We start from the raw sequence: 18,423 nt of genomic DNA, 5'->3' as shown, positions 1-18,423 counted from the left end.
GTATAGAATTCCACATTATGAAGCAGAGATGTGCACCAACTTTTCATCCTTTAGTTACCTGAAGTTCATTACAGCAGCAAAAACAACCTTAAGTTCACAACATGGCAAGGATTTGTTTGGCAGAAGGGAACAGAGAGAAAGAAGGTTAACAGGGTAAGGAGAGTAAACTGTAAGGCATGCTTTGCAGAGGATTGCATCCCTATGAATAGAATCTATCTATCTATCTATCTATCTATCTATCTATCTATCTATCTATCTATCTATCTATCTAAATTGTCCCAGAAAATGGCACAGCCTCTTCAACCTAAGCCTCCACACAATTCCAAACTGGTTCATATTTCTTTTAAGTACAGTACAACCTCTGTATCCACAGGCCACACATTTCTGAACTTGGTATGGAAAGAGGAAGCCCTGGATCACAGTGAACCTTATTTAAATGGGTCACAAATGACCATAGAGTTACACTACAAGATATACCCTGTTTCCTCGAAAATAAGACAGGGTCTTATATTAATTTTTGCTCCCAAAAATGCACTAGGTCTTATTTTCAGGGGATGTCTTATTTTTCCATGAAGAAGAGCTCACATTTATAACAACAAAATGAACATTTATTATATACTGTAAAGTAGTTGTCATCACAAACCAGCATAACCAGACAAACTATGAATCCTATCAAGAATTTCTTGTTACTACCATTATTTACATGTACAACAATCTATGGTACCTCTTGTAATTTAGGTTTCACAAGGTTTCCACGCTGATTTCTCTCTATTCTAGTTTCAGTGTAGTCATGAATGATGAATAATATAATATACTATAATAATAATATGATAATATAATAATAATATAATGATATACAATATATTAATGAGATAATATAATATAGGATATAATAATAACAGAAAATGATAATAATATGGTATTAATAGGATAAAATAATAATGGGATATAATAGAATAGCATAATAATATAATAATAATAAGATAATATAATAGAATAATAGAATGGAATAGAATGATATAAAATATATTAATAGGATAATATAAAATGGAATATAATAATAATAACAGAATATGCTAATAATAATAAAATAATAATATGATAATATAATAGAATAATAGTATAGAATATGATATAAAATATATTAATAGGGTAATATAAAATGGAATATAATAATAACAGAATAATAATATAATAATATGAAAATATAATAGAATAATAATAGAATAATAATATAATGATATAATAATAATAGAAAAATATAATATAATGATTTAAAATATATTAATAGGATAATATAATAATGGGATATAATAATAGTAACAGAATATGATGATAATAATATGGCAATAGAATAATAGTATAAAATAATCAGTTTCATGGCATAGGATAGGAATAAGGATGAGAGGAGAATCCCAATGCGTCCTGTACCTTTAAGAAGCTGAAGCCTTGGGGACGAGTGCAAAGCCCTCTTCCTTCCCTCCCACCCTCCCTTGCCCTGGCTCCAGGAGCCAATCACAAGCCTCTGGGAAGAAGAGAGCATGGCCAGCATGGCCAGGATGGAGAAGGAAGAAACGGCAGCGCAGGCAGCAGCCACGGAAGGTTTTCAAGCCTTGGCTGGGGGACAGGCAAGGCGAGGGAGGGAGGGAGGGAGGGAGGGAGGGAGGGAGGCACAGAAAGCAAGCACTTTCCCTCCCTCCCTCCTGTGTATGTATGTGTGCTGCTTCTGCCCTGCAGCCATGCTTCCCAATGGAACTCTGCTGCAGCCTTAGTTGCTAGGTCTTACTTTCAGGGGAGGCCTTATATTTGGCAATCCCCCCAAAACCCTGCTAGGTCTTATTCTTTGGGGAGGTCTTATTTTCGGGGAAACACGGTAGAAAATTCCTAGAAATGTATCTTCTCTGGAAATTGCTATGTCTTCCATGAACTCTATGGTAACTTCTGACAGAACAGCCTAGAAAATTCCCAGAGAAGACATATTTTGTGAGAAGAGAGTACATGAAACCACAGGTACTCAGCCCATGGGCATGGGGCTGTATACAGTACCAAAAAGTATCCCGGCCCTTATGTGAATTAGGAACCTACTGTTCTTAAAAGCCAGTTGCGGAGTTTCTCATAATGTTGGAGTATGCCATCAGTTACTCAGTCCAATAAATATAGAAATGAAAGACCTGAACTCTTATGCATTGGAGAGTGTAAACTAAAGATTTGCACGTAACTGTGAACATTACAATTAGATTTCCATTCCTTTTGAATTGTAGACTTTTACTTCCAGGTGTTACCCCCACCTTAAATCTTTAGCTTCCAAGTTATTACCCAAACAAGATTGAATACAGTCTTCCATCAGCAAGAGGGTCTAAGGCACACAGGCTCCAAGAGAATATTAATTCTGCCCATTGAAGTCTCTCAATAATCTCTTACATGATGTCACACACACTTTAGGTAGTCTGTAGCATTTTGGCAGCTAGATGGGTCAACCCTTTGGTAAAGATATTCTTACATATTGGTAAATGAGAGTTCTGAGCTCCTTTGCTTCTTCCCAAAATCTGATACTGCACAATTCTCCTGGCGTACTTTAGTTATTAACAGCATACGTCAACTGAAGGAAACACAAAGTCCTCCAGATACTGTTAGATTACACATTCCATCATACCCGACCACCAACCATGCTGGCTGTGACCAATAAGAAAAGGAATCTCTCAACATCTGGAGGGCCATTGATTGCACAGCCAAACTGTTGACTGGCCATGAGCTCATAAGTGATTTTAGAAATGTCTCCAGCCTATGCTTTAAAATCTTCAGAATGCAATAATACCTTTGTTCTAAGTAAGAGAACTGCTGTGAGAACTATTAACAATGTATATGAAAAAAATTAAACTCACTTCTAACATTATAAGTAAAATCAGGGAGACCCAAGTTGCAACAAATAAACAAAAAAAGGGGGCAAAGGGAGACATTAAACAGGCCATATAGACTTGCTCACTAACAGGATAAAATAACACACAAATCTGAAAGCTATTACATACCTCAAATGTGTTTTTAGTTACTCCTGTCAGCCCATAATACACCATTCCTCCAGCTCTAGAACTAACACAGATTTCACCAATTTCATCTGTCTTGCAGAGCTGAGGGCCCTCAGGCTTCACTATACACATCATTCCTAGAACAAACCACATGGCATTAGGGTACTTCCCAACCACAGGCTGAATCAGCTCCTTTGATGAAGATACAGAACATGTTCAAAAGCGAGAGAACTAAACAGGACCAAACCTTGGAGCTTAATGTATTCTCTGTGCTTCCGTAGCTGTTAACAAAAAACTCAGTGATCAATTCACTCATATTGAATTCTTTGTGATTCCTCCCTGGATGCAAGTTTATTTTTGTTGGATGGGGGTGGTCAGGGGCAGTATAAGATGGAAGAGAAGAATCTGCCAAGTGGCAACATGGACTTAGGAAGCCAAACAGAAATTCAAAAGGGCTAATGGCTACCAAACTTTAATTCTTTCCAAGCATATACCACAGAAGCTTGGTGGACCAGGACAATTCAAACCCTTAAAGATCAAAGGGATTAGAGGAACCTTTCTGCTTTTTCCATTCAAGTTATTCCAGCCTGAATGATCGGAATAACCAACAAATGAATTGTTATGTAGAGACTAGCAGAGAACTTATGCTGCAACAGGAGTAGGTTACTAGTTTCAATAATAGCACAAGCTGCCTTTGTGACTGATATCACTGCTACATTTCCCCCTTTTTTCTTTTAAACAATTTTTCTTCTCAGCCCTTGGCGCTCCCAAAGGAACCTGATATCAGGTCAATAAAAACAAGATAGCTCCTTTCCACAAGTTTGGAGTATAAAGTATATAAAACCAAAGGAAGAATTAATGGGAAGGGACGAGGAGATTCAGACATCAGCACTTGGAAAGTTAATCAGCGATTTTTATAAGGTCCAGTTTAGGAAGATGAAAAGCTACTTGCAGATCATGTTCCTCCATAATTCTGAATAAAACAATTTTGAAAAATCTCAGATCACTTCTCTCTCAAGAACAATGCATAATACTCTTATCATTTTGATACTCACCACCTGGCATCACATGTCCAACATCCTGCACAGTGAGAGCGGAGTTCTTATCTTCTGTGTTCACACGGATTACACCGTAACTCAGACCATTCATTGATAAGATAGCCCTACCAGGCAAAGGGGCCCCTGGGACACCAGGCCTGAGGGGGAAAAGATTCAAGAGGGAGGAGCAGGAAGGTGAAGAGAATTCAATAGGAGGTCACTGGAAATTTTGTATCAACATCCCAACTTCTAACTGTTTAATAGCAACAGCAAAAAGGGCCACTATTTTCTCTCCAGTTCTTACTGATGAAATTTTTAATATCAAGTTTGTTAGTTGCTGTTTACCATAATGCAAAATTAGTGATGAACACAGTCAAGAAATGTTTTCTGAAATGGGTAATGCATATTTGTTGAAATGGAAATATTTTTCATTATTACCTTTAGCTCCTCTTTGGGTTCCACTATGTGGAATTCAAAGAGGAGAGGTCTCGGTAACATAGCGGTCAAAGCTGCTAGCTGCAGGAAAGGCCGTTGACCTTTCAACAATTTGAAGCTGTGAGTCAGGATGAACTCTTGACTGTCAGTCATAGCTTCTGCTAACCTAGGAGTTCGAAAGCATGCAATGCACATAGATCAATAGGTACCGCCTTGGAGGGAAGGTTAAAGGGTGCCCTATGCAGACATGCTGGCAAAAAGATCAGAGATGTCTATGGACAGAAGGCTCCTTTGGAATGGAAAATCAAACAACACCTCCCCATGGCCGGAAGTTAAGCAAGGCCTCCAGATGCCAGAAATGGAAAAAGAGGAAGCCCTTTACCTTATCTGTGTTATTGTATGTAATTGTTCATATAAAAAGACACTGAATGCTTGCCTTATATATACTGTAATTCACTCTGAGTCCCTCCGGGGAGATAAAACGGAATATAAATAAAGATGATGATGATGCTTATTATATTATTATTATTATTATTATTATTATTATTATTATTATTATTATTATTATTATTATTGTATGGCACAGCAAACAAGATAGATATGCTGGATTTCATATCATAAATTCAGAAGTCGAACACTTCCCAAGTGTTTAGGACTGTGTGATGTATTTTCGGATGATGCGCACAGATCCCAGTAGGGTGGCCTTTTGCAGTTGGCAGATCGTAATTTTGTCAATGTCTATTGTTTCTAAATGCTGGCTGAGATCTTTTGGCATGGCACCCAATGTGCCGATCACCACCGGGACCACCTGTACTGGTTTTTGCCAGAGTCTTTGAAGTTCAATCTTGAGGTCCTGATAGCAGCTGAGTTGTTCCTGTTGTTTTTCGTCAATGCGACTGTCACCTGGAATGGCGACATCAATGACCCAAACCTTTTTCTTTTCCACAACTGTGATGTCTGGTGTGTTGTATTCCAGAACTTTGTCAGTCTGGATTCGGACGTCCCACAGTATCTTTGCATGCTCATTTTCCAATATTTTTGCTTGTTTGTGATCCCACCAGTTCTTTGTTGCTGGGAAGTGGTACTTGAGGCATAAGTTCCAATGAATCATTTGGGGCACAAACTTGTGCCTTTGTTTGTAGTCTGTCTGTGCAATTTTCTTACAGCAGCTGAGGATATGATCAATGATTTCATCGGTTTCCTTGCACAGTCTGCATTTTGGGTCATCAGCTGTTTTTTTGATCTTGGCCTTGATTGCATTTGTTCTGAGGGCTTGCTCCTGGGCTGCAAGGATCAGGCCTTCTGTCTCCTTCTTCAGGGTCCCATTCATGAGCCATAACCAGGTCTTCTCCTTATCATTATTAACCCTTCTCATTATTATTATTATTATTGACACAACGACGTTGTATGACACAACAAGCAAGATAGATATGCTGGATTTCGTTTCACAAAATCACAAGTCGAACACTCCCCAAGTGTCTAGGACTGTGTGATGTATTTTCGGATGATGCGTGCAGATCCCAGTAGGGTGGCCTTTTGCAGTTGGCAGATCGTAATTTTGTCAATGTCTATTGTTTCCAAATGCCGGCTGAGATCTTTTGGCACGGCACCCAGTGTGCCCATCACCACCGGGACCACCTGCACTGGTTTCTGCCAGAGTCTTTGAAGTTCAATCTTAAGGTCCTGATAGCGGCTGAGTTTTTCCTGTTGTTTTTCATCAATGCGACTGTCACCTGGGATGGCAACATCAATGATCCAAACCTTGTTCTTTTCTACAACTGTGATGTCTGGTGTGTTGTGTTCCAGAACTTTGTCAGTCTGGATTCGGAAGTCCCACAGTATCTTTGCGTGTTCATTTTCCACAACCTTTGCAGGTTTGTGATCCCACCAGTTCTTTACTGCAGGGAGGTGGTACTTGAGGCATAAGTTCCAATGAATCATTTGGGCCACAGAGTTGTGCCTCTGTTTGTAGTCTGTCTGTGCAATTTTCTTACAGCAGCTGAGGATATGATCAATGGTTTCGTCAGTTTCCTTGCACAGTCTGCATTTTGGGTCATCAGCTGATTTTTCGATCTTGGCCTTGATTGCATTTGTTCTGATGGCTTGCTCCTGGGCTGCAAGGATCAGGCCTTCTGTCTCCTTCTTCAGGGTCCCATTCGTGAGCCAGAGCCAGGTCTTCTCCTTATCAGCTTTTCCTTCAATTTTGTCAAGGAACTTTCCATACAGTGTTTTGTTGTGCCAGCTGTCAGCTCTAGTTTGTAGTGTGGCTTTCTTGTACTGGTTTTTTGTCTGCTGTGCTTTGAGGAGTTTCTGATTGTTGACTTCAATCAAAACAGGTTCTTCACTTTGCTTTACATATTCTGCCAGAGCATGTTCTTCTTCTTTGACTGCTTGTTTTACTTGCAAGAGTCCTCTGCCCCCTGATCTTCTAGGCAGATATAGCCGGTCAACATCACTGCGAGGGTGCAGTGAATGATGAATGGTCATGAGTTTTCTTGTTTTTCTGTCCAAATTGTCCAGTTCCATCTGTGTCCAGTTTATGATGCCAGCAGTATATCTTATGACAGGTATGGCCCAGGTGTTTATGGCCTTGATGGTGCTGCCTCCATTGAGCTTGCTTTTGAGAATTTTTCTGACCCTTTGTGTGTATTCTTTGCTGACCACAGTTTTCACATGTTCATGCTTGATGTTGTCCAGTTGCAATATGCCCAGATATTTATAGGCCTCTGGCTGGTGACACCTTATTGTTTGGCCATTGGGCATATTTATGCCCTCACTTTCAATGATTTTTCCCTTCTTCAATGCCACTGTCGAACATTTGTCCAAACCAAACTCCATGTTGATATCAGTGCTAAAAATTCGGACAGTGTTGGTCAGAGACTGGATTTCAGTTTCCGGTCTTCTCCTTATCATTATTAACCCTTCTCATTATTATTATTATTATCATTATCATTATCATTATCATTATCATTATTATTATTATTATTATTATTATTATTATTTTCAGATTATATGTATGTGTGTGTGCGTATTTACATCCAAATTACTACGATTTCTTCAAAGAAAAGAAAGTTACTTATCTAATTAGAACTAAAAAAACCCTCAGCTTCAGAATTTCCAGGTAAGAATTTCTTCCCAAATATTGTGAGCACGTCATATCACCCCTTGGTGAATACCTAAATCCGTGGATGCTCAGCTCCCATTATATACAACGGTGTCCCTCATATAAAATGGTGAAAAATTCAAATAAGTATAGGCGGGAGAAGATTATATCAGGGTATGCTTACACATCAGCATTGTGTTAGGTGCATAGAAAAACCAAGGTTTATTTTTTCCCCAAAATATTTCCAAGCTGTGGCTGATTGGATCCATGGATGCAAAACCAAAGGATATGAATGTTGATTGTATTTTTAAATTTAGGAGCAGCTCTTGAACAGACAAAACATACTACTTGGAAAACTAGACATACCTTCGAATTGCCACAGTCATTGCTTCAGCAGATGTAGCACAAGGACATATGGCCTCTGGCTTTAGACCGTGACTCTGGAATAAACTCAGGAAAGCATCACAGGAAGACACAGACCCTGGAAAGCAATTATTCTAATTTGAAATGTTGAATTGGAGCCTGCTAACACAACCACAAAGACTGATTTAAAAGTCTTGATATACCTAATTTATATGAGCTTTAAATGTAATAAGATTTCCAAAAGTTGGAGTATGTTGCAGACATGTGGAAGTGCAGTAATAGAGTGCCTCTTTCAAATGTCAGATCGGTTCATTTAATTACAGAGCCATAATGCATTTCTGAAAGACTGGGCATTTGACATCATCCTTTGTAGTAGGCCTGTCTGTAGACAACCGCGGAAGGAAACATGCAGGAATAGAACTGCAATACCAAACTATGCAGCAAAAAAAGCAGAATGACTGTCCCCACTCTTTCTAAAGCTTTGGGGGGTTGAGGTCTTTTTCAAGCATCCAAACCTGAAACAAGTGTTACTGGAACCTATTTTAATACTAAGGGTACAACACACTTCAGAATGATGTTATCAGTGTCAGAATGTTTTGCAGACTCTTTCCAAATCTGAAAATATTTGTGGCGGACAATCATTAATGTTTCAGCATTCACCTGAACAAGATTAATATACATCTTCCTATTGCAGGCTTTCTCCTCAATCTGATCTAGAAACCCTTAATTGCATTCAAATCTTACTCTTTGTTAACACCATCTGGCAAGGCACTCAATGAAGTCCTCTAAGCAGGAGCACCTTAAGGAAATCTGTAGCTCATTTCTTTGAAAGACCTGTGGCCTCATCCCCTGTGAGCAATTTAAGCCTGCACATACCCATATGTCTCATTCATTAGCAAGGAGCTTCCATTCTCCTATGTCCAAAGAAATTGCCTTTCTCCATTTTAATAGAGTTGACTCTTATCTGCACAGGCCTTTATAATTTCAAATAGAATTACAGAACAATCAAGCTGGAAAACCAAGAATTTCCTAGAGAAAACACTTTTCTAGGAATTTCTCAGTCCTTTGATCTCTAGGTCCTTTAGAGATTCCTATAGGTGTTCTTTTTGGCAAAAAAAAATAGGTTCTTTTATTTGCGATTTTTTTCACTTTTTCATAACAAAATTTTTTAACCAACAATGACAGATATAGTCATCTCAAAATGTAATGTCTTTTTCTATTCTACTCCTTATCTTAAAAGAATAATTTTGAGACTGGATACAATCCACATTTATCCAAATGTTTTTGCAGGTCCTGTATCTCTTAAGAGACATTTGCCAGCGGAAATCTGCCTTCTAGGCAGTTTATTTTGCCACTTAAGTTTTTCCTATTGCAAAGTCTGCACAGGGACATCAACCTGCCATAAAATCTCATCTGGAAGTCCCTGAAGTGAGGATATTTTCTGAGGCCTTGCTCCTTGCTAACCACTCACTACCATTTGCATTTCATTTGGTTAGCCAGACAGTTTGTGAAAACTTTTGGATTATATAACATACAAAATCTCAGGCAATTAACATAATATACAGTTTTCTACCAAACTTTAAGGAATCATTATGCACATTTGTGAATGTGCACTAATCTTACTTTCTCTCAGATATACAGTTTCAAGAAAAGTTGGAAAACAATTTGACGAAACAGGAAGTGCAACAAAAACGACGGGTTACAGGGCTACTCACAGGGGTTAGCACCATCAGTCACAATCAGCATCCGCAGGGAACTTAAGCTCACATCTCTTTGGTCCCGGTGAGCCATCATGGCCCAGTGCAAATCTCGACACTTCACCAAGGCTACCTTAGCTGCAACCCAGAGGAATAAAGACAGGAAAAATTAATGCAGAGGACACTTTTTTGACCTTCTACCTAAAAATAGCTTGGATAGGGCAAGTAAAAATCCAGAAAAGTCACAATACCAAGGAGGACAGGTACAGGATATTACACAGGTTTGTGAAGTGCACTCTTTCAGCTTAAACCCAACTTGTACGAGTACAGTGATTGTACTCTGTGAAGCCACATCTATGCTGCCATATAACACAATTTGAAATTCCATTATATGATCAATGTAGATTAATATTATGCACTTCAATGCAGTCATGTTTTGCTCTGGAACAAGAACTGCTGCACTAGGAATTCCCCAGAAGCATCCTTTCTTCTTTAGTGCAAGGTGTGCCCCCCACATCTTTTTCTAGCAGAAAATCTGCATCCCTGAAACTGGAAGTTATTTTATTAAATGAGTGACCTTCAGGTCACATTCTTAATCCCAAGGAAGGGCCAGTGTGTCTTTATGGAGATTCTTAAGACTAAAAAATGCCTTACAAACCCCACAAAAAGGCCCATCACTGTGTTCAAGAAGAGCCAACATCTATTCAAAGTCTGTTGTACCTTTATGAGTATGAACCCTCTGTACCCAAGAAAGAGGGCAGGTCTTCATCACTGAATATGGTACACTGATAGTATGCAGTTTGTTCATGACACTCTGAAATGAAGAAAGGAAGTCCATTTTTTAAAAGTACAAACACATATACATTAGATGAAATTGTTTTCATGGCACGCATCTCAATCTAGATTCATTCCGTATTGTCCACAATGACTGCTCTTCATCAGATGCAATCTATTTTCCCTGAAATAATTGTGACTTTTCCTGATAATAGAGATAATGACATAAATTAATATGCTGATGGAGCAATAGTCTAATCACCATAATTTTCCATTTAGGCATAGTTTTTATTTTAACTGTAGGCCTAAAACAACTAACATACATTTGAGGATTTCCTCTTTAATTCCAGGGAAATATCATTTCTTTGAAATATCAGATCTGGTTATGGCAATCTATTGTGCCTTCTCCTCAAACTTCAGGTTCAAGGCAGCTTAGATATTAAAACTATGGACTCCTGCTTCTGTAGCATGTTTAAAAAGATTAGCAATTATGTGGCCACGCTGTTGGACTAGAGGCATTTATGGGAGCAAGTACATCTGATCTTACAACTGTTCAACTATACACACGTCTGCCTCTGATACAAATCCAAATGCTGATTATGATCTGCAAAGCCCTATATGCCTTAGGTTGCAGTTACGTGAAAGGTCACATTTTTCATAAAGAGCCTCTTGTGTTGTGACACCCCCAGAAGTGGCTCTTATGGTAATTCTGCCAACTTCCTCCATGCACTTTGTGGGCATTACTCAGATGGCCCTTTAGTGCAGGTCTGAATGCAATAGCCCTTCATATACTATTATCTCCATTTGCTATCAGTTCTAACCTGTTTGGCTAATAATTAGGCATGATAGAAGTTGTAGTTCAACAACATCTGGAGGCAAAAACATATTGGCAAACAAAAATATTTTAATAACACTGGGTTTTTTGGCCAAAAATGTGACTTATAAATATGCAGAATTTGAATTCAATTTGTTATTTATACCTTTTTATTTAATTAGCACATTAGTAGCCTTGTTTTGTGTGTGTGTGCATTTTACTTCTGCTTTATTATATTTGCATTATTGTTAGCTGCCTTAAGCACCATTTATCTGTAACAGAAGAATACAGATAAAATAAATCAACATGACAAGATATGAAAGTGTGTTAATCAAAGTGATTTTAAATTATGTTGGCAAAGTTCACAAGGGATATTATGTTTATATCCCACCATGAGAATACTATTGTGCCCTTCCCAGGAAGTCTGGCCACTTTGAAAGGCAAGCCTAGATTATTGGGAAACTATAAAAGATTACATTAAAACTACCCCAGATTATTCCCCTTAAAATGCTGACTTACTGTTAGCATGCTATGCCACAATCCTGCATCCTTCTTGAAATCCAGGACATTCACTATGGTTTCACCTAGAATGGAAATATTAGAAGTAGATTTAGAGGTACAAAACATATAACTCCACTTCTATGAAACATGAATTTCTATTCAGCTTTAAAAACATAGGAACCCTGAAATAGGTCTATAGCTGCTCAAGATACGGTAAATCTTCTTATATCAGCCACTTCACATATGTGTTATGTAAAAACACAAAAGGACCTAGGTAGACTAGAAAACTGAGCAGAAATTAATAAATGAAATTCAAGAGACACAAGCGTAAAATTATATGTTAATGCCACAAAACCCAAAGGCACAGATATAGGATAAGGGATACATGACTCCATGGCAATTACCAGTGAGTGTTGGGATTATTGTTGATCATAGGATGATGCTGCAGCAAAAGAGTTGAATGCTAACGTTTATCTTTCAAAAGCTTCTGGGTATCAATTTGCTGGAGATGCTTTAGCTAGAGATTCTGCATTAAGCAGGAGGTTGGACTGAATGGCTCATATGGTCTCTTTCAACTCTATCGATTCCATGACTTTATAAATCTAATCTCTCTACTCATTTCTACAATAAACATTTTAATAGGAAAAAGCCCAGTGATAATGCCAATAAATCTGCTTAAAATTAAAAGCAGTTCTGTTTAAACAGAACATTAGAAAGCAAAATAATGAGATCTGGTTTTCTGCAGTAGTCACTGGTGTAAACTGCTTTAAAAGCACAATAGGGGTAGACTGAGCATAGTATAAATTAACAAATGAAGTATTATGTATGCTCTGTTATGTTATCGGAATAGATGAAAAAGTTGGAAAGCATGAATACATTGTTCAAGTGTACTGAGTATTTTAAAAAGCTAAGAAAATGGCTAGTGAAATGAATGTCCAAGTATTAAAAAATAAAGTGCAACATAATTTTTCCTCAGATTCAGGAGCTACTAGGGATGTATTTCCATGGTTACATTGCTCCTTGGGATACTCTTTTAACTTTTTTTCCTAATTAATGCCTACCCTGACTGTTATTCCTTCTCTGTATGTACCATATGTAGACCGTGCGGTACTCACCTTCAGAGTAGTTGCAGGCCTGAGACAAAGCCTGACAATGTGACAACATAGCAATTCGGGACACTGTTACACCCATGACGCTTCCCTCCTTGCTGGTCTTGTACTGGAAATAAAGCACACCGATGTCAAAAATTCTTCATTTCCTTGTATCAAGAATCAGCAGTGCTAACCTTACACTAACTACCCATCAGGCTGAAAGCAGGGAGCCCTTCATCCCCTCCCCACATGTGTACAAGCCTGCTGTACTTGTCTGATGACCCTGGACAATGATGAGGCTCCTGAAGTGACATAGTCTAACAACTTTTAATATCTGATTTTGCCCCTTCCTGTGTCAGGATAAAGGAATATCAGCCCCTGATACTTCCATTTTTTCAAATGAGGATGAAAAGTTGGTGTACATTCTACAGATCCATCATGTGGTAGGTGTTTGCTGAACATGAGGTTTAGAATTCAGAATTTCTATAAACTGTTGGGGTAGAAGGGTTTGCATGTCTAGGCATAATAACTTTCACTGTAAATTAGCCCTAGCTAGTTATTAATTGATGAAAGACCCCCCCCCCCCCAAAGCAGTTCACACGTTGCTAAGGCACAACTTAAAATATGCTCTGTTGAAATTATAGAAAATCTGTGAAATAAGTATCTTACTAAAAAAAGCTTTCTATTCAACTTTTAATGGCATCAGTTCAACACTCCATGAAGATTATTGATCTGTAGCCATGAGGATTGGTTTTCAATTCAAGGAGAAAATATATAATTTTTTTTCCTCTTAGAGAATATTACAACAGCAAGAGGTAAACATGTATTGTTCCATCAACACTCCTTCCCTAAATACCTCAATATAAGCTGGTTCAGTCCCTGCGTTTGAAATGTTGGGCTGCCAATCCTTTGGTGACTTGGAGAGATACTTCGAATCTGTTACAACCCATTTGAGCCGTGGCCAACCTAGAACCAAAGGACAAAAAGAGCACTCAGACTATAATTTGTACAGATACAATTTTACTGCAAACTCCTGCAAAAGAACCTGCTACACTGCCTTACAAGCTAAGCTTGATTGTTTTCTAGGCTCAAATCAAGAAAAGATTATTTAAAAAGGAAATGGACTCTGCTTGTAAATGACTTACAGGATGGTTCTAGTGGGTGGGGTCCACTTAAAAATCATTTACAGGGGAAAAGTGATACTTGCTAAACACAGGGCAGTTTTTCACAAATAGGCAAATACCATAAACAACAGGGGTAGGCAATCATCAGGTAATTAGGGGCTGCACTGCCCCTCCAGTAGATTTTGGAAGAATCCAACCACTACTATAACACTCCAAATCAATTTTCCACCAAATGTCCTCTAAGAAAAGGGAGGGGCATTTGTGCCACATTTTTTCCCCACAAGAAGCTTTTTTTAACAAACGAGAGGGGTCAAGAAGTCACTTCCACCATGACTTTTTGATGTTTTTAAGCATTTCCTACATCTGAAATGGTGAGGGAACACACACAGAAAATCACCCTGTGCTCCTTAAAAGGCCTTTGGGGACATGGGTGTATCTATATTAAAATATTTTGGGTGGAAAAAATGATTGAACCCAATGGGTACAAATAATAGCCCGAAGAGCCACATGCAGTTCATAGGTCACACTTCATCTACTTCTGAGAAGAAATACTAATATTCATATTAGGGTAGCTTCAGCTTGCCGTGATAACACTAATTGACCCACAATAATTTTGGGTTCCTTACACACATAACTGTGGAAAAAATGGGTGATCTTTATATTCAACCACAAAGATATATTCAACTGCTTTCCAAGTAACAGGGGAACAGAGTCCCATTGATTGCATTAACTGTTTCCTACACAGGGCCCTTCCGCACAGCCATGTAAGCCAAAATATCAAAGCAGAATAACCCACAATATCAGTTTTGAACTGGGATATATGGCAGTGTGGACTCAGATATTCCAGTTCAAAGCAGATATTGTGGGTTATTCTGCCTTGATATTCTGGGTTATATGACTGTGTGGAAGGGCTCTAAGTAAAGATTTGGAGGGTTTTCACTGTCCCTACATGTAAATTAGGGCCACATAAAGTTTGTGAATCCTGCACATTTATGAATATGTAACTCCTCAATAGAATTTCAACCATCATATGTATTTATATCCCACCCCCAACTGGAATTTAATACAGCTAACAACTCAGAGCTTCACTGTGTCATACTGGAATCTTTTGATTATGCTTTAAAAAGTAAGCAAGGAACATGGAGCAAAACAATGTTTTGTATAACACATTCTCACTGTAATAAGGGTTACAGGGCTCAGGAGCTGAGTACATATGTTGAATGTAATAATAATCCAATTCTGAAACTCCCAGTTTTAATCTTTTGCAATTCCAATCAAGGGATGTCAAGCTTGGAAAGACATTAACTTGATGCTTTTCAAAGACATACTTATGGCAATCTAAAGTGACAGCCAACTGGCTGGACAACTGAGAGGGTTTTTTTACACCTCTGGCATCACAACAGCTAGGGAATAAGCAAACAAGATGGTGCCTGGGGAATGTTTTGGACTGAAGTTTACAATTTCTTCCTGATGGCTATTCTGGCAGGGTCTATGGAAGTTATAGTTGAAACATAAAGGGTATCTGATTACTAATCTCTGAACAAAACTGAAAGATTTGCTTCTTTTTCAGTCTTCCTCTGCTTTTAGATCTTTGTCTTGGAAATACAGATAAGCCTCTCTTGACAGGGACCAGAATTCTGAGGGTGTTTTTATAAAATACCATTAAAAGTACTATTAAAATCAGGCACTAACCTTTAAACTGCACAATCTCTCCATTCTGTGTTTTGGGAAGACCCTTAAGACAAACCTCAGTGGTAAGGGCCAAGCCAATGCCACAGCTACCCAGCAGAAAACCAATTTGCTGGCCACCAGCATCCTGTGGGATAAAGAAAGACAATCACTGTGAACTCCAAAAGGGCAAGCAGTGCTAGCTTTACCCTTACCAAGCCCTTAAATGTTGGTAATGCTTTGGTAACTGGATGGTAACATTATGGACAATACACAGAGGGCATTCAGATTCATCCATCAATGGTTTGAAACTCAAATGACAACAACCACAGCTAGGAGTAGGATGAAGCAGACATCTACACAATGGAAAAGCAATGAGGGAAAAATTGGGTGCCACAGGGTACATGTTTAATTAATCTGTATTAGAACCAGACATATCCTTAGCCCAGTGCTGTGAAGAACAAAAAAACTGTTTTTTAAAAAAAAGTGAAATTCTAATTCTTATAAGTAGGCATTTCCACTTTGAGTCCCAATTTTAAGAGAAAGGAGGGCTATAAAGCAACTAAACAAATATATGCAAGCATATTATGCACAAGTATATTTTATGTTATTGAATCATTTTATTTATTGAATAAATAATAATTTATCTACAAAATGGATACTGAAGCTTTGCACCCAGTTTCTCAGCTGTCTGTCTGTGGCCTTCTGACATTTAGTCATTCTGGTTGTCTCAGTCTCAAGATGTGGTTGTCTCTTAGCTGAGGTTTTTTGGCATGAAAAATTTCATATCTATACAGAATACTGGTTAGAGCTTGAGCTGTCTCATCAATCTGGCCCACCACTATCCCAATCTTTGTCCTATTTGCTCCTACCTATAAAAGTGGACCAAAATATCTACCAGTAGTTCAGTGTCCTAATTATAAGTTGTATAACTCTGACAAAACATGCTAAAATGAAATCATTTTAAGAGACAGGGAGAAAAACGGTATTAAACTGACAGAAACATCCATATTTGTGCACAAATCTGCATTCAAAGTTTGAAAGCCACTAGTAGTTAGCTGTGGGATGGATGGCTAATCAATCAAGTTAGGAGATTATTAGTGATGTACTTGGACAGGTAAACTTGTACCTCCCTTATTTTCCTCAGGTCTAGCAGAGTAAAAAGAAAACTACCTCAAGCAAACTAACATCAAACTAGAGCACAGCACACTCCTACTTTAGATTTGACTTATAACATACTTTCTGGAAGACTAGCCAATGGATTGAACATGTCTTAATTTTATAAAGCAAAATGCAGCAGTAAGCATCTATAAATACATGCGCCAATAATCATTTCAGAACAGCATATTGGAAGGAAATTTACTAGGCTATTGGCATGGTGGGGGGTTTGAATGCTTGACACAGGAAGAAACCTGCTTGGGAAGAAAGCACTGGAATGAACAAGCAGCTTTACTGAGGGCCCTTCCACACAGCCATATAACCCAGAACATCAAGGCAGAATAACCCACAATATCTGCTTTGAACTGGAATATCAGAGTCCATACTGCCATATATCCCAGTTCAAAGAAGATACTGTGAGATTTTATTCAGCTGTTTGGAAGGGGCCTGAGCTAACAGGCCAAGAGCTGGGGAAAGTTCTTCACTGATTGTCATGGCAGTTGTCATACTGAGGACACAAATCAGAGAGATACCCCTATGAGACCCATAGCATTACCAGACTAGCTTACCACCTCATTACCATATCTTCTTACACTTTGCCCTTGACAGACATGCTACTGTCTCACAAACTGCAGTTATATTCCAAGTATGGTAAGGGTAGAAGCGACTGCTGGGTGACTCCAGGAATGCATGGCATGTTGCTACAAGCTGGAACAAGACCAAGCTGAACCTTTAGTTCATGCGCTTCTCATTCTCCTCTCCTCCTCCAATGCAGCAGCAGAAGGAATACAGCAAAATGCTCAGACTCAGTCATACTACTCCACGTAGCAATAAACCATGGCAATCAATCTGAAGAGGATACTGGGGCTGATTCTCCGCACCGCTTAGCACACAAATTAAACAGAAAAACTACAGTGGAATCAGCTTTGGCTTCACTATATATCTGAAAGAGATAGCAATGGTATCTGAATATCTTTGTAATATATCTATCTATCTATCTATTTATTTATTTATTTAATTTATATACCGCTCTTCTCCCCCAGGGGGACCCAGAGCGGTCTTACATAATGGCAAGATTAATGCCACATATAATACAAAATATAGTAAAACAAACAATCGTAAAAACACACTTAAAAACCAATATTATACCCCATTTAAAACAGTAAAGCACTGTGTGGCCATTACAACAGGGCCAGTAGCATTGGGCCAAAAGTCAGAGCCAGTCTGTATTCAATTACACATTAATCCAGCGAATACATCAGATTATATCGACCGTATCTTAGGATGGGCCAAAAGCTTGGTCCCACATCTTGCCATCTTACATAATGGCAAGATTAATGCCACATATAATACAAAATATAGTAAAACAATATCTATTGCATATGCTGCAGTACTCTTGTCTTATGTAAAAAATCATTATGAAATGCATACCTGATTTTACAGTCCTGACATATATAGTTAGTAAGAGCTAAGAAACAACTTGTTTTCCAATTATTAAAATATGTAATTTTGTTTGAAACCGAATGTTACAATTTTTTTAATCAAAATGAAAATTTTGAAAATAATTTAGCAAAGAAGTAAACTATACTTCTATAACAGTACTTTGGAAATCAACATTAGGTCTAAACAGTAGGC

General features: G+C 38.2%; 1 protein-coding gene across 4 annotated transcripts in view; it reads right to left on the bottom strand.

The window, feature by feature from the left end:
• Positions 1–18,423, bottom strand: part of dip2b (disco interacting protein 2 homolog B) — a 203,356-nt gene that overhangs the window by 26,307 nt on the left and 158,626 nt on the right. For all 4 annotated transcript variants that reach the window (XM_062970969.1, XM_062970972.1, XM_062970971.1 and 1 more), the window contains 9 exons: positions 15,655–15,778; positions 13,695–13,804; positions 12,863–12,965; positions 11,766–11,830; positions 10,379–10,472; positions 9,677–9,796; positions 7,965–8,079; positions 4,079–4,218; positions 3,027–3,160 (listed from right to left, as the gene is read on the bottom strand). In XM_062970969.1, the coding sequence (XP_062827039.1) occupies positions 3,027–3,160; positions 4,079–4,218; positions 7,965–8,079; positions 9,677–9,796; positions 10,379–10,472; positions 11,766–11,830; positions 12,863–12,965; positions 13,695–13,804; positions 15,655–15,778 (1,005 nt within the window). The remainder of the gene's footprint in view (positions 1–3,026; positions 3,161–4,078; positions 4,219–7,964; positions 8,080–9,676; positions 9,797–10,378; positions 10,473–11,765; positions 11,831–12,862; positions 12,966–13,694; positions 13,805–15,654; positions 15,779–18,423) is intronic.

Source organism: Anolis carolinensis, chromosome 2 (genome assembly GCF_035594765.1).
Source record: "Anolis carolinensis isolate JA03-04 chromosome 2, rAnoCar3.1.pri, whole genome shotgun sequence".
Lineage (NCBI taxonomy): Eukaryota > Metazoa > Chordata > Lepidosauria > Squamata > Dactyloidae > Anolis > Anolis carolinensis.
The sequence above is the reverse complement of the archived record's forward strand: the minus strand, read 5'-3'. Positions and strand labels throughout refer to the sequence as shown.